The sequence below is a fragment of the Tiliqua scincoides genome, chromosome 4 (assembly GCF_035046505.1).
Source record: "Tiliqua scincoides isolate rTilSci1 chromosome 4, rTilSci1.hap2, whole genome shotgun sequence".
Lineage (NCBI taxonomy): Eukaryota > Metazoa > Chordata > Lepidosauria > Squamata > Scincidae > Tiliqua > Tiliqua scincoides.
Window position 1 is genome coordinate 54,932,269 of NC_089824.1, and position 15,537 is coordinate 54,947,805.

At 45.6% G+C, this 15,537-nt stretch overlaps 1 protein-coding gene across 1 annotated transcript in view; it reads right to left on the minus strand.

Moving 5' to 3' along the window:
* Window positions 1-2,627, minus strand: part of CABLES1 (Cdk5 and Abl enzyme substrate 1) — a 69,454-nt gene extending 66,827 nt beyond the window's left edge. The window contains exon 1 of the mRNA XM_066624174.1: window positions 1,636-2,627. Within this exon, the coding sequence (XP_066480271.1) occupies window positions 1,636-2,285 (650 nt within the window). The 5' untranslated portion in view covers window positions 2,286-2,627. The remainder of the gene's footprint in view (window positions 1-1,635) is intronic.
* Window positions 2,628-15,537: the final 12,910 nt, after the last annotated feature.

Genomic DNA, 15,537 nt, shown 5'->3' on the forward strand with positions numbered 1-15,537 from the left:
ATCCAGTTCCCTAGTAAGTCAGGCAGACCTTGCCAGTCAAAGAGGCACAGTGAACAGGTAAACTTCAGAAGGCAGTCTAAATTTCATACCACAACCTACTTTTTTAAACAGTTATCATCATAGTTATTATTATGAAGAATATTTATATCTTGCAAGCAGCATACTAGGTGCTATACAAAACAGAGATGACACAATATGGTCTCTGCCTGGAAGGTTTACAATCTACACGATGGAGACTCCAACAGGTGGTATCCAGGGCTGGTAGCCTCTTTGTTTCAGGATCATGTATATCTTACACAGAGTACAAATGTGAGATAGCCAAGTTCATTTAGATTAGGTAAGTTTTAATTCTGCCTGAATCACAAAAGCTGCAATTCTATGCACACCTCCCAGAGGTAAGCTCCACTTACCATAATGGGACTTACTTATGAGGAAAACATACATAGGATTGCACTACAAGGGCCTGATCTTATGCCAAGATAGATATATGTAAACAAACTGAAATCACTAATAAGATTACAGTCTGCCTAACCCTGCAAAGGCTACATTAAGGATTAGATTCCTCCCATAACCTATTAGACAGGCATTGACAAGGGGAGAGAACAAGGTAGGAGAGAAAAAAACTGACTGTTATCTACAGCGCTGTCATTAAAGAGTGTTAATAGGTAACTAGTAATCCCTATTATATGATCCTGAGCATGTGCTTTCCTAGGCCCTTTACCCAGAGCCAAGGGTGGACTAGAGTTCAGCTCTGGAGTCTTTTACTAGGTCTCAGTCCTAATCAGGGTGTATTAAGTAATAACACAGAAAAATGTGCCTTTCAGCATGGGCACAGTGCCCTTCCCTCAATAGTAAAGCCTACTGCAATATTCTAAATAATAAATAACTGGCACATCTGGGATTAGGAGCAAACTTCCCCAAGTGGCTGCAAGCTCCAGCACATCTCATTTTAGAAGTTAAGGTCTGCAATAGTTTGAAAGCTTTTTCTTTGCTAGAAGGCTGCAATCCTTTGTATACTTTCCTGGAAGTAAGCCCCATTTAAGGTCTCAGTAGACATGCCTAGGACTGCACTGTAAATCAAGTCAATGCATAATGGAAGCGAAGTATTTCCCAGCACAGTCCTATGTATGTCTGCTCAGAAGTAAGTTCCATCAAGTTCAATTGGACTTACTCCCAGGAAAGCATGCATGCAAGAGATTGCAGACTTTGACACCCTCAGCTCTGGAACATGTAAACTATGGAGAAAAAAAGGAGCCAGAGCTTCTGAACACATGCAAAGTGCCACTGGCTGACAACTAGTTTTTACAACTTGCACAAGCTCCTGGGGGATGGATTAGCGAGTGGATGGGTAGGGGCTGCCAAGCTGGAGGCTGCACATAAACCTCCACCCTTCTTTTAGGGCCTAAGTCTATGCCTGTCTACTCAGAAGTAAGTCCCATTAGAGCCAATGGTACTCCCAGGAAAGTGTGGTTAGGATTGTAGCCTCAGAGCCCAAGCCTATGCATGTCTACTCAGAAGTAAGTCCCGTTAGAGTCAATGGACCGACTCCCAGGAAAGTGTGGCTAGGCTTGCAGCCGAAGTGCCCAGGAGGCGGGGGTGTTGGAGGCAGACACGCGCGGGATCCCCGCCACTTACCGGGACCTCTGGAGCTCGAAGGCGCTGGAGCCCGCCTGGCCCTGCTCGAAGGCGCAGTAGTTCTGCGGGACGGCCCTGGCGAAGGAGCCGGGGAGGATTCCCTGAGTGAAGGAGTTGAGGCGACCCCTGGCGCCGCCGCCGCCGCCCGCAGAAGGGGTCCCGGAGGAGCCCAGGAAGGCGGCCGAGGCCACGGGCACCTGCACGCTGGCAAAGGCATCTTCGTCCTCCTCCTCGGCGTCGTCCTGCAGCTGCAGCTGCTGCTGGCCAGCCGCTCCCAGGGGACTCGCGAGCCTGGTGCTGCCGCCGCCGCAGGCGCCGGGCTGCTGCTGCTGCGGCGGGGCGGGCGGCTGGAAGGCACCGGGGCTGCAGCGAGCCCTGCTGTTGCAGGCTGCAGACGAAGAGGCGGCGGCGCCCTGCCCCTCCTCCTCGTCGTCCTGCAGCACCGGCCGCCCGTCCAGCGAGATGTTGGTGAGGAAGGACAGCGCTGCCTGCCTGCGACGGGGGTCCATGCGCGGCGGCGGCGGCGGCGGCTTCCTCGGGCAGGGCTCCAGCTGCTGGTGGAATGCGCCGTGCCTGCTACCGGGGCTGCCGCCGCTGGCGGCGTTGGAAGGGGCGGCGGCGGCAGCAGGAGCGGCAGCCGCCGCCGCCATTGTCTCTCTGGCGCGCTCGCCCGCTCCGCGGCGCGCCCCGGGGGTGGGCAAGGAGGGTGCTGGCCGCGGGCAGGAGTACTTTCGGGGGGCAGCGGCAGGCTCAGCAGCAACGGCGGGCTGCCAGGCGAGGGGGCGGCGGCAGCAGCAGGCGCTGCGCGAAGGAGGGGAGTCTGGGCTTGCACGGCATGTTTCCCTCCTTCCTCTCGGCTGCCTGCAGGGACAGCGCGCCCGACTGTGTGCACCACCAGCAGCCCCTGCCTGCCTGCCTGCCTGCCTCTCTCTTGGTCCTGTTCACCAGCAGCTCCTGCCTGCCTGCCCCTCCTCTTGCTCCTGCCCACTACCAGTCCCTGCTGCCCCTCCCCTTGCTCCTGCCCACCAGCAGCCCCTGCTGCCCCTACTCTTCACCACCAGCCCCTGCCTGCCTGCCTTCTTTCCTTTCTTGCCCCCTCTTGCTCCTGCCACCACCAGTCCCTGCCTGCCCCTCCTCTTGCTCTTCTGCACCAGCAGCCCCTGCTGCCCCTACTCTTCACCATCAGCCCCTGCCCGCCTGCCCCTCCTCTTGCTCCTGCTCACCACCAGCCCCTGCTGCCCCTCCTCTTCTCCAGCAGCCCCTGCCTGCCTTCTTTCCTTTGCCCCCTCTTGCTCCTGTCCACCACCAGCCCCTCCTCTTGCTTCGCCTTCCGTCTCCTCCCCTGGCCAAAAGTTATTAGCATTTATAGATGCACTCGCCCCGCCAAGCGCTCGGTGCAACAACACAGCAGCAATCACGTGTGGAAAATAGACAGCTGGGAAGGAAAACAAAAGCTCCCTCTAGCAGGAGGAGGAGGAGGAGGAGGAGGCTGGGTCTAAGAAAGCTCCTTCATCCTTCCTCCCTTTTTTTTCCTGTGTGCTTGGTGGGAGGGGAACTGGGGAAGGAGGAGTCTGGGGGTGTGTGTTGTGCTGAGCAGCATAGCACATGGTCCTCAGGCAGTTACATAAAAAGACAGCCTTCTTAGAAGTTAATGGGGTGAGAAACTCATGGATTCCTTCCCTGCTTGATAGTAATGTGCTTTAGAGCCCAAGCCTATGCTTGTCTACTCAGAAGGAAGTCCCATTAGAGTCAATGGGGCTTACACCCAGGGAAGAATGCATAGGATGGTAGCCTGTCATTGAGCATGGTGGTGCAAGGTGTGTTTGCCTCCCATGAGCTGCCTGGTGGCTGGATTCATGGGTTGCCCACCGAGAAGGACCTTCTTTCAGTTAATCACCACCTGGGTCTAGAACTTTCTGGATGTCTGTCTTCATTTCAGCATAAGTTTTGGCTCCATTGAGCTCTGTGGAGAAGAATCCAGATCCATTGTTCCTCGTTCCTGAAGGCTTCTTCATTGAGCTTCCCCCCAGGATTATCTCAATATAATTTAAGGCTACTTAAATTAAAGGACTATGTCACTTCTGTGCCTGGAAATGTTTTGTTGTTTTGTTTTTTCAAGGCAAGAGGGCTATGTGGGAATAGAGAAAGATTTCTGAGTGCTGTTACAGGTATCTTGCATTGGCCCAGGCCTGGTTCTGAAGAGTTCCTTTACTCAGGGCGCAATCCTAATCAACTTTCCAGCACCAAGGTAAGGGCAATGCAGCTCTGAGGTAAGGGAACAAGAGACCTCTGTGACTGCCACCTGACTGCAGGATGCAGCAAATGCCCCATTGGCACAGCTGTGTCAGTGCTGGAAAGTTGGTTAGGATTTGGGCTTCAGTTCTTTAAGTGTGCAGGGTAGCTGGGAGGAAATGGCAAAACATTCAAAAACATGTTGGACTAGTTGGGTGCAATTCTAACGTACCAAAGGAGCAGACCATTTTCAGGAAGAGTCACACCTCATTGCTGTGCTATTAGAAAAACCTCAGGTCTTTTTCTCCAAAACTCTACATCTACATCCAAGGAATAGTACCATCAGAAGCCAACCTAAAGCTCTCTCTGATCCAGGTCTGTAGTTCAGTAACAGAGCACATGCTTTGCTTTTATAAGTCCCAAGCTAAAACTTTCACATCTCCACTTGAAAGGATCTCATTTAAAGACCCCATCTGAATCCTGCTGCCTGTTCAAAGTGACAACACTGGGCTGGACGAATCTGCTGTGGTTGACTCAGCTCCACGTGTTCATTGGAATTAGAGTGACTTGTAGGAGCAATGGGACTCTCCTGTTGTATGGGAAGCATTATAGGATGCTTTATGGAAAGATGTTGCATTGTTGCATTGCAACAGGCTTGTTGGTGTGTTCCAGTGACAGGTGGTCACTGGTACCAGTTGGGGCTGTTAAATTGTTTGGTTAATTGTTCCACACTCTTGACAACATTCACACATTATGCAATACAGTATTAAGGGCCCAATTCTATCCAATTTTCCAGTGCTGGTGCAGCTGTGCCAATGGGGCATGCACTGCACCTTATGGTGGGGAGGCAATCACAGAAGCCTCCTCAGGGTACAGGAACATTTGTTCCCTCACCTTGGGGCTCCATTGCAGCAATTATCCATTGACAATGTCACCAGCAACCTTTTTGAAAGTTGGAAACTCCTGGCTTTATCCTCTCTCTGTTCTCCATATCCAATGCTGCTAAATCATTTCATTTCTCCCTTTACAGAATTTTGTCCTCTCAGGAAAGCCTACTTCACTCTCTGCCCATCTCCTGTCTCAACTGCTGCAGCTTTTCTGATCTACCACTAGTGCATCTAAATCCTGACGTTCATCCAGCACTCAGCTGTCAAGATAGCTCATCTCTCTTGTTGCATCAACTGACCATGTCCCATCCTTCCTTCAAACCCTTCATTGTCTTCCTGTCTGCTCCCAGATCCAGCACAAGCTTCTTTCCAAAGCACTCCATTGTCTCTCCCTGTCTCTCAGCTCTTATATCCTATTATACTCATATCTTCTTCCAGCTCTGCTCTTTCTTTACTGCCAGCCTTTTCCTAACTGGACTTTGCACTGTTGGAATGAGCTGTCACACATTCTTCCTCTCTTATACTATACTTTCACCCCCCTTCCTCTCCCCTGTTATCTCCCATATCAGTATCTCTAGGGACCTTAAAAATTGCCATTTAAAAAATTTTTATTTTAAAAGATTTGTATTCTGTCTTTCTGACCACAGAGGCAATCCATGGCAACTTACAGAACAGAGAATAAAACAGCTATGACTTTTTGTTGTTTAATATCTAAAGGCAGCATTAATAAAACATGAAAATGAAAGCCATCTAGTAATGTACATTGATTATTAGTATATTGAGTATACTGATTATAATGTACAATATACCATACATTATGATTATTATTACTATTATTATCAACAACAACAATGAATATGTCTCTTCCTTTTTTCCATGTGCCACTTTTACTGTAATCTTCAAGCCCTTGTGACCTCAGTTGCCTTCATATGTCTGTTGCCATCACAACAATTGACTATTTCTAGCTAAGCCTGGACAAGTATCAGGATGAAGTTGTAATGCCTCTTTTAGTTCAAAATTTAACCTTGTCAATTGTTTTATCACACCTCTAAGCCTTTCAGTCAAATTGTAATACTATACCTTCATTCATTTCCTCTTTGGAACTAGAGATTTCATATATTTAGTATTCAAATAGTGACTGTAACTGGTCTCTCACAAAGATGCCAGCAGCGTTTTTAATCTACTGCAGTTGTGTTATGTACATGGTATTAAGGAGCAAGTCTCTTCTCTGGAGCAGTTCATGTGCTTGTACAGTAATTGTTTGCTTACATGAATGCTTAAGAAGCTTAAAAATAATGTTTCCTGGGTGGCCTAAATTTAACAGCAAAATCCAAAGCAAGGCAGCTCGTTTAGGTTTTGTCTAAATCCTAGTGTGCAAGGAAGTTTTCAATTTTGATTACAAAGTATGTTGAATTGGGAAAGAAGAGCTCTGTGGAGCATGCCACCTCAGAAGCTATTTGGTTGTCATGGGGGTCGCTCAGTGCTCACTCACTGGGTAACTACACAGAGGAGATAACCCATCACAAACAATATCAGATAGTGTGGCTGGGTAATGGATAGATTCCTCTTAGTTGCAAAGCAAGCATCATCAAAGATTAGCAAGCATTTAATAACACACAGAAGATTCTGCAGCAGATTCATTGCCCAATGGTGTAAACCTATTGCTAATTTTCATTGTCTAATCATTGATCATGGTGTTTGAGCTTAGTAACCAATATAATATGTAATAAAATTGCTATATACATATATCTCATGACCACACACAGACACACGCACACACACATAGAGACCATTATAGGAACAATGGACCCAAAGAACGAGAGAGGCAAAACAGAAAAAGTAATAAGATATATCAAATATCACTTTACCAGTTTTGTGCAGATAGTGAAACATTTAGTACTGTACACTGTAAAGCTTTATATACAGTATATATTGGATTATACTGTATAAAGCTTTATACAGTATAATCCAATAAATAATATAGTAAGAAAAGGGTTCTGGTTCCTCATTTGTCTTACAAGCTGATTAAAATGTAATTTGGCCTGGCATAGTGAGTGGTTGTTGTGTTGGAACCAAAGAATAAGGCCCAAATCCAAACCCACTTTTCAGCACTGGCATAGCTGTGCCAGTGGGGCATGTGCTGCATCCTGCAATTGGAAGACACTCAAAGTAAGGGAATGTTTATTTCCTTACCTAGGAGCTGCATTGCTCTTATGTCGATGCTGGAAAGTGGGTTGGGATTGCTTCCTAAGAGAAATAAAACAAGTAATTTGCTTCAGTAATGCTGCTGTTGGGTGAACTTCTGTTGCTGCAGAATATGAATAGGTGGACTTCAGTCTTGCACTATGCACTTGTATTTATTTTACTAAAAGGAGCGCTCTTAGGATTGCTTAACAGCGAAGGCATAACTTGTCTGTGTTAAGTGTGCATATGTATGCTCCCTTGTTTAAGACAATAAGGATCTTCCTGGATCCAATCAAGATCCATCTCAATGCAATTCTTTGCAAGCATCCCAGCAACTAGAAGACATCAGGTAGTCTATCAGAAATTGGCCAGTGGTCTACCTTCTGCCCACACCTGGAAGTAAGAACATAAGAAAAGCACTGCTGGATTAAACGAGAAGTCTGTCTAATCAAGCATTCTGTTTCCCACCTTGGCCCATCAGCTACTTCTGGAAAGCCCACAAGCTGGAGAGAAAGGTATACAATACTAGTACAAGGCCTAGTAACCATTGTTACACCTGTCCTCTATGAATTAGTCCAATCCCCTTTTAAAGCTAGCCACATTGTGGCAACACATTTCACAGACTAATTGTTTGCTGTGTAAAGAAGCGCTTCCTTGGGCCTTCTTCAGTCTCCTACTATTTAATTTCTTTGGGTGACAACTAGTTCTAGTTTTGTGAGCAACAGATAAACATCTCTCTCTATCCATTCTCTCAATACTGTGCATAATTTTATCAGTCATGTGCTCCCTTAGGGTCCAATCCTATCCAATTTTCCAGTGCCAGTGCCAAAATGCCAATGGTGCGTACACTGCATCCTGTGGTGGGAAGGCAATCACAAAGGCCTCCTCAAGGTATGGGAACATTTGTTCCCTTACCTTGGGGCTGCATTACAGCTGGACCAGTGCTGGAAAGTTGGATAGGACTGGGCCATTAATCATCTTTTTTCCCCAAGCCAAAAGGCTTCAAATGCTGTACTTAACTGCCTTAAGAAAGGTGTTCCAGCCCTCTGATCATTTTGGTTGGCCTCTTTTGCATCTTCTCTGGCTCAGTAAAATCCTTCAAGGTTTCATAGAAATCTTTTCTGATCTATAGCTAGCTTTCTGCTGACTAATTGTGTCTTTTTGTAATTGAAACTGGAGTAGGAAAATAAAAACAGTTTGAACTGAAATGATGCCTCACCTTCAGTACACAATGTCACAATGTAAGAAATGTCATCATGATAATCTGTGTCATCGGAAGCAATACCTGTCAGAACATACCCTGTTGGTTTACTGTCTGCCTTTCAAGTACACACCCTGTTGCATCATCCAAACCTTATGTAAGTAGTTGATGAAATCCTGAACACATTTGCTGTTTGAAACATGAAATATCAAATTATAAAATACAGTATGAGATGGAATACAGAGATGAATATAGTATGAAATACAGTATGAGATACACATTATTATACATCATTAGTGAGAGTTGTAGTCAAGCTTTGTTCACAGGTGGCTACATTAGAAGTATAGACAAAGCATTCAGAATAACAATTCCCTAAAGGTAGTGATTAAAATAATATTTTATTTCCATATTTTTAAAAGGATGCTAGGAAAGCAGGGCTATCAAACAGGGTTCATATTATTGCTTTCCAAGACGATGACGGGCTCAATCCTAACCCCTTATGTCAGCACTTTCCAGCACTGACAAAAGGGCAATGCAGCTCTGAGGTAAGGGAACAAACATTCCCTCACTTTGAGGAGGCCTCCGTGAGTGACACCCAACTGCAGGATGCAGCACATGTCCCATTGGCACTGCTATGCCAGTGCTGGAAAGCACTGACATAAGGGGTTAGGATTGCACCCGAAATCAGCAAACTATGTTTGCTTCTATTATACAAATGTATTAAGTACAGCATTGCCTCAGAACATTTATGCCTTGGAATGAAATGGTCCATTTTAAACATTGTTATGTCGCAGGCCAAATAGGTTGTAAAATATCATATCTCTTATGTATCTGGCAGATAAATGTGCTTATTCATCCTCAGTAAAGTATATGCTGATTTGATGAATTGGTTAAACTTTGTACTTAAGGTTTTAAAAGTACTTTTTTTGTCTAAGTGACATGATCCAGAAAAAAAATGTTTGTATTTATATGCTATCACTTTCCAGCATGATCCTGTCCTTGACTTACTCCCAGTAGACAGAGATACAATTGCTCTTGGCACCTGATGCCAATGGAGGCCACATATTCACTGGTGTAAGGAAGCCATGCTGGTGTAGTGCCACTGTTCTGTCAATGGTATTTATCGATGGTAGACAAGACCAGCCTGAGGAGAACTGGTTGGAGATGTGTCCTGATGAGAGAGGAGTTGATATTATGGCTTACAATCTTTTAAAAAATCACACAAGAGAGATATAACAGCCACTGGGATGGACTGTATGTGGGATGAATAGGAACAGTTGCTATCCCCCTGCTAAATTTTTGAGCCACCACATTAAAAGGTGCCTCTTTGCCCAGTTAGCGGGGTTAAATTAGCACAAAAGCATAAATTAGCACCCAACAACAGACAGAGAGGCACACAGTAGGAGGGAGATGAATATGACTTGTCTTCTCAGAACCTTGAATGTCATTCTGTTCTGGGCAAGGTTGCAATTAGACTGGCAGTACAAGGAGACCAAAGACACATTGTGAGATCAGTCAGATAAGCCAGACCTCAAGGATTCAGGAATTTCTGCAGGTACCAAACTTCAGAACCACAGACTGGGCCAGACGCAGCATTCAAGGCAGACTCAAAAGTTCCAGCAGTGATGACTGACGTTTAATAATAGCTACTGAAGAATTTAAAGCAGCTAGTTCTATCCCTTCGGGGAAGCCTGTTGTGGCTTCAAGGGCCCCTGCCTGACTTCTCAGATGCTGACATCTGCAGCACAGGGCAAGCTCTTTCTTTGAGGAGGCCCCTGAATCCAAGGAGAGAGACAGGCTGTATAGCTGAGGAGGAGGTGCTAAGTCTGTGCAAGTCTTGTGCCAAAGTCCAGGGACAAGGCAACCTGGTCCTGTACCATAGGATTCCTGACTCTGCCTCCTCTTTGGACTCATCAGTTTCATACCCTGATTGTGGGAATACTGTTCTTGGATGACGACACAGGCATCCTGCCTGAAGACTTTAGACGCAAACATCCATCAAGGGTGCAGTGTTATTAGCATTCTGGGCGCATAATTTTTGGCACTCTGCCAGAACACAAAACTTGTCCTAGGAAGCCTCTGGGTTCCACACCCATGTCTCGTCCTCACCTCCCAGCCTTTGGAAAGCCTCTGATGGGGGAGGTACTGACAACCTGCTTGCCTGTGTGAAGGATGTGGGTAAGGTGATATCATTGCAGTGTTCCTGTCATTGCTGCATGCTGATTGGTGCCTTGTGGGCATTGGTTTGTGGGCACTCAAATGAGGTGTTGAACACTACATTGTGATAGGTGGGTGCTGGTGGAGTTGCCAGAGATGCTGTAGGAATAGCTGTCATTGTTGCTAGGATTGTAGGATTACCGTACCTGAGTGTTCAAATCAGTTCAGGTACCATCACAACAATCCTGGCAACCCTATTTTGTCATCCTCATATTACATATGGGGACTGAGCCTGAAGCTCTCTTCAAGTGAGCCTCTCCACAATTATACAATTATTATTAGGGGGAGTGGAAGAAAATAGGATTGTGCCTGACAGTTCCACTCCAACTTCTGTGAGTTTAGGAAACATTGCAAATGTGTGTATGAAAAAATGGGGTTCCCTATAGCTTGAAGAGCCTATGTGTATAACTGTGTACAACTTTCCATCAAATGCATACATTGGAGTCAGATCACCAGGTCCAGCCACCCTATCCGTCCATATATGCACTGTGTGTGTGTGTGTGTGTGTGTGTGTGTGTGTGTGTGTGTGTGTGTGTCCTGGCTCACAGCTAACAATCTTCACCATTACTTACACCAGTCAGTCGGAGAGAGAGTGCATGCCCTTTAGTCCCCTCCTTGTAATAGACTTCTTAAGATTGGTTCATACATCACATTCAGTTGAAGAAAGAAAAATCATTAACATGCTGTAATTTTTTTGTCTCTGCTTCCACAGTGATGTGGGAGACAGGACTTAGAGAAAACCAACTGCAGAAAACATCTGGATGTCACAGATCTCCCAGTGGATGTTTAGTATTACAGTACAGTATTTGTGCACTACACTTTTTTTTGCATCTTTTACTGTATCTTTAATTTAACCCTTTCCACTGTGATTTAAAGCAGGTATTTATAGAAAAGTTGAACATGTTACAGAGCAATTGCAAAACCAATTAGAAAATGAGTGACACATTCTTTATGAGTGTGGATCACAGAAGATAGTGTTGGAATTTAAAGTATGGAACTTGGATAACTATTCAATTAAAGCAATAATGAAGACAGATTTACTGCATTTCACAATCTTTGCTGTAAATTAAATCCTAAGGAAAAGAACATGAGAACAGCCCTTCTGGCTCAGGCCAAAAAAACCATCTAGTTCAGTATTCTGTTTTCCACACTGACCCACTTGCTGCCTCTGGGAAGCTGAGCAGCACACAGGAGAGAAAAGATTCTCTCCTTCCTTGCCCTCCTGCAGTGGCCCCCATTCTTCTTCCATTGCCCCATATTCTCCTTCACCAAAGCTTGTTCCACTACATAATTCATAGTTTTATTTTTAATTATAATTTCCACCAGTTCACCTAGACCAGACATTAAGCTGACCAGCCTGAAAGTTCCTGGATTCCCCTCTGATCCCTTTAAAAATATTGGTGTTACATATGCTTATTTTCCAGTCTTCTGGCACTGAGACAGATTTGAGGAACTAGTGATATGTTTTGGATATAAGGGCAGCAATTTCACTTTTGAGTTTCCTGGGATGCAGTCCTATCTAGGAATAAGATAAGCCCCTGATCCAGTGGGGCTGTTCTTATGGATCAGGCCATAGGCCCATCTAGTCCAGCTTCCTGTATCTCACAGCGGCCCACCAAATGCCCCAGGGAGCACACCAGATAACAAGAGACCTCATCCTGGTGCCCTCCCTTGCATCTGACTGACATAGCCCATTTCTAAAATCAGGAAGTTGCACATGCATATCATGTCTTGTGGCCCATAATGGATTTTTCCTTCAGAAATTTGTCCAATCCCCTTTTAAAGGCATCTAGGCCAGATTCCATCACCACATCCTGTGGCAAGGAGTTCCACAGACCAACCACATGCTGAGAAAAGAAATATTTTCTTTTGTCTGTCCTAACTCTCCCAACACTCAATTTTCGTGGATGTCCCCTGGTTCTGGTGTTATGTGAGATTGTAAAGAGCATCTCTCTATCCACTCTATCCTTCCCATGCATAATTTTGTATGTCTCAATCATGTCCCCCCTCAGGCACCTCTTTTTTAGGCTGAAGAGGCCCAAACACCGTAGCCTTTCCTTATAAGGAAGGTGCCCCAGCCCAGTAATCATCTTAGGACCCAATCCTATCCAATTTTCCAGGGCTGGTGTAGCTGTGCCAATGGGGTGTGAACTGCATCCTGTGGTGGGCAGGCAGTCATAGAGGCATCCTCAAGATATGGGAACATTTGTTCCCTTACTTTGGGGCTGCATTGCAGCTGCACTGGTGCTGGAAAGTTGGATAGGACTGGGCCCTTAGTCGCTCTCTTTTGCACCTTTTCCATTTCCACTATGTCCTTTTTGAGCTGTGGTGACCAGAACTAGACACAATACTCCAGGTGTGGCCTTACCATCGATTTGTACAACGGCATTATAATATTAGCCGTTTTGTTCTCAATACCTTTTCTAATGATCCCAAGCATAGAATTGGCCTTCTTTACTGCCGCCGCACGTTGGGTTGACACTTTCATCGACCTGTCCACCACCACCCCACGATCTCTTTCCTGATCTGTCACAGACAGCTCAGAACCCATCAGCCTATATCTAAAGTTTTGATTTTTTGCCCCAATGTACATGACTTTACACTTACTGACATTGAAGCACATCTGCCATTTTGCTGCCCGTTCTGCCAGGCTGGAGAGATCCTTCTGGAGCTCCTCACAATCACTTCTGGTCTTCACCACTTGGAAAAGTTTGGTGTCATCTGCAAACTTAGCCACCTCACTGCTCAACCCTGTCTCCAGGTCATTTATGAAGAGGTTGAAGAGCACCGGTCCTAGGACAGATGGGGCACACCGCTTTTCACCTCTCTCCACTGTGAAAATTGCCCATTGACACCCACTCTCTGTTTCAATCCATTCCTTCCCCTCCCTGCACATGACACACTTCTGCCACCAACTTACTGACACCCAAGAGGCCTCTGAACCAGCTGCTGCACATACTATGCTACTGCCCATTTGTGCCAGTGGCCCAGATGCAAGTGACAGTGATCTGACTTTCTTGCAGCCAGAAAGCGCAATATGCTGTCAAAACACAAGTTCCAGCCGTGCAAGGCAACCATAGGGCTGGACCCTTTTTAATTTGTCAGTATGCTTTTTAGGCCCAAATCCTAACCAAGCCCTGACATAGCTGTGCCAATGGGCATGTGCTGCATTCTGCAGTTGGATGGCAGACATGGAGGCCTCAAGGTAAGGGAATGTTTGTTCCCTTATCACAGAGCTGCATTGCCCTTACTTCGGTGCTGGAAAGTCAGTTAGGATTTCGCCCTTAATTTGTCAATGTGCTCCAGAACCTCATCACTTTTCACTTCTTTTTCTTTATTTCTCAGACAACTAACTTCATGATGGATAATATACGAGTATGCATGCATACGAAGGTTGCGAGATTTGACTGCACCTCTAGGCTGATTCATTTCAGTGTATGGCAGAGTTGCAGTGAACTTTAATGTATAAATACTTAGAATGTATATGCAATTGTGACAGGCAGTGTAGATTTTAAATAAGCCTATGGAAAAGTAGTCTCCCCCACCATTCCAGCAGGAATCCGGATGTACAGATAGATGAATCAGAAGCTAAGGAACATAGGAGAAAACTATACTTTCAGAAATCCAGCAGATCCTGAACTGCACTTAAAGAATAGACTACATCAAAACTACAAAATCAGAGCTGTCCCTTGTCAAGTACAGCAGCCTCTATTGATCTCAAGTGGTAACTATCACTGTAATGGAACATTTGGCCTTATCATGTGTAGTGCAGAAGCAGCTGGAAAACTAGAAAAGGTGCAGGATAAACAGCAATGCATTAAGGAAGGGACAGTTCCACCCTTAGAAAGTGTGTTACTTGGAAAAGGAGGAGAATGGGAACTGGGCAAGGGAGGAATATGTACACTTAAGACCTGAGCCTTATTCTGAGGGTCACTTATAAAAGCAATGCGCAAGTTATGTTCTTCTTTGTGTTTTATGTGTCTGATATTTAACTATAAAACCAACAGCATACAATTTAAATATGACCTAGGCCAAAGCAACTGTTGATCAGCTCAGCTCCCATTGAACAAGAAGGACCAAACAAGGAGTAATTTATCACAGGGTTCTGAAAGCATGTCTGCACCTTCCAGGTGCAGGCTAGAGATGTAAATTATATTCAGACTAGACGGAAGCCCTCCTGGTCAGGAGATCTGCTGGTTTAGAGGTGATGTGTTGGATGTGTTGCACTCCTCTAAAGAACCAGGTTTTCACCCTGAATCCAGCCATATACCTAGATATCCAGCTACTGGCCACAGCCTAGGAGACCTTAGCTCAGCTTTGCCCATTCCTAGCTTAGTCAGGTCTGGTTTTGGTTGTACATGTCACATTGTTAATTAGGGAGGTGCCTCCTGCCCAACACCTACCTGCCACCTGGCTGTGCCTCCCCCAGACTGCTGCCCACTCAATCATGTCACCTTCTTCTCTGAGCGTCTTCTATTAAAAGAGGATCAGAGCATCAGTGGCAAATCACTTCCTCTGGTGCCACTGCTGCAAACAAGCAATTGCTGTGGCAGGGCTGGAGGAAAAAGCAGAAAGTCCACTGCAATCTTGTTCCAATTTCTTCCCTTCCAGGATCACTCCTCTGCCTTCTCATTTTCCTCCTTTTCCCCTGGTGGGACAGACTGGGAGCAGAACTTTGTCCCATACTAAGCATGCCTTGCCTGGCCTGTTTGGAAGAAATGGCTGGAGGAAGAAGAAGAAACAGAAGGAAATGGAGAGAAGCAACGGTAAGGGGAACAGGGGTCTCCAGGATTGCTCCATCACCACTTCCTTGTCCTTCCTGATCTCTTCTTCATAACAGGTTGGTGGACACAAAAAAAGCGTAAATGTCATCTTGGGTGTTTCTTCACTTTGGAACCCAAAAAAATGTTTAAAATATGAGCATGTTTTGCTTTCAAAACACTTTTAAGGGTGGGCTTCGTGAATCCCTCTGCCCATTTCCTTCAGTGAACTGGAAGACTTTCTGTTCTGAGGTCAGGAGAATGGAAAAACAAGTTCTAATTGCATTAATCCTCTAACCCTGAGTTTTCAAGGCATCTTAATCAGTATTTGAATTGGCTCTCCTGTATTCTCCAGACCCTTGTTGTTTTACATTCCTTGCAGCCAGTGAGCCGTAACATCTGGTCACCTCTGTGTTTTGTT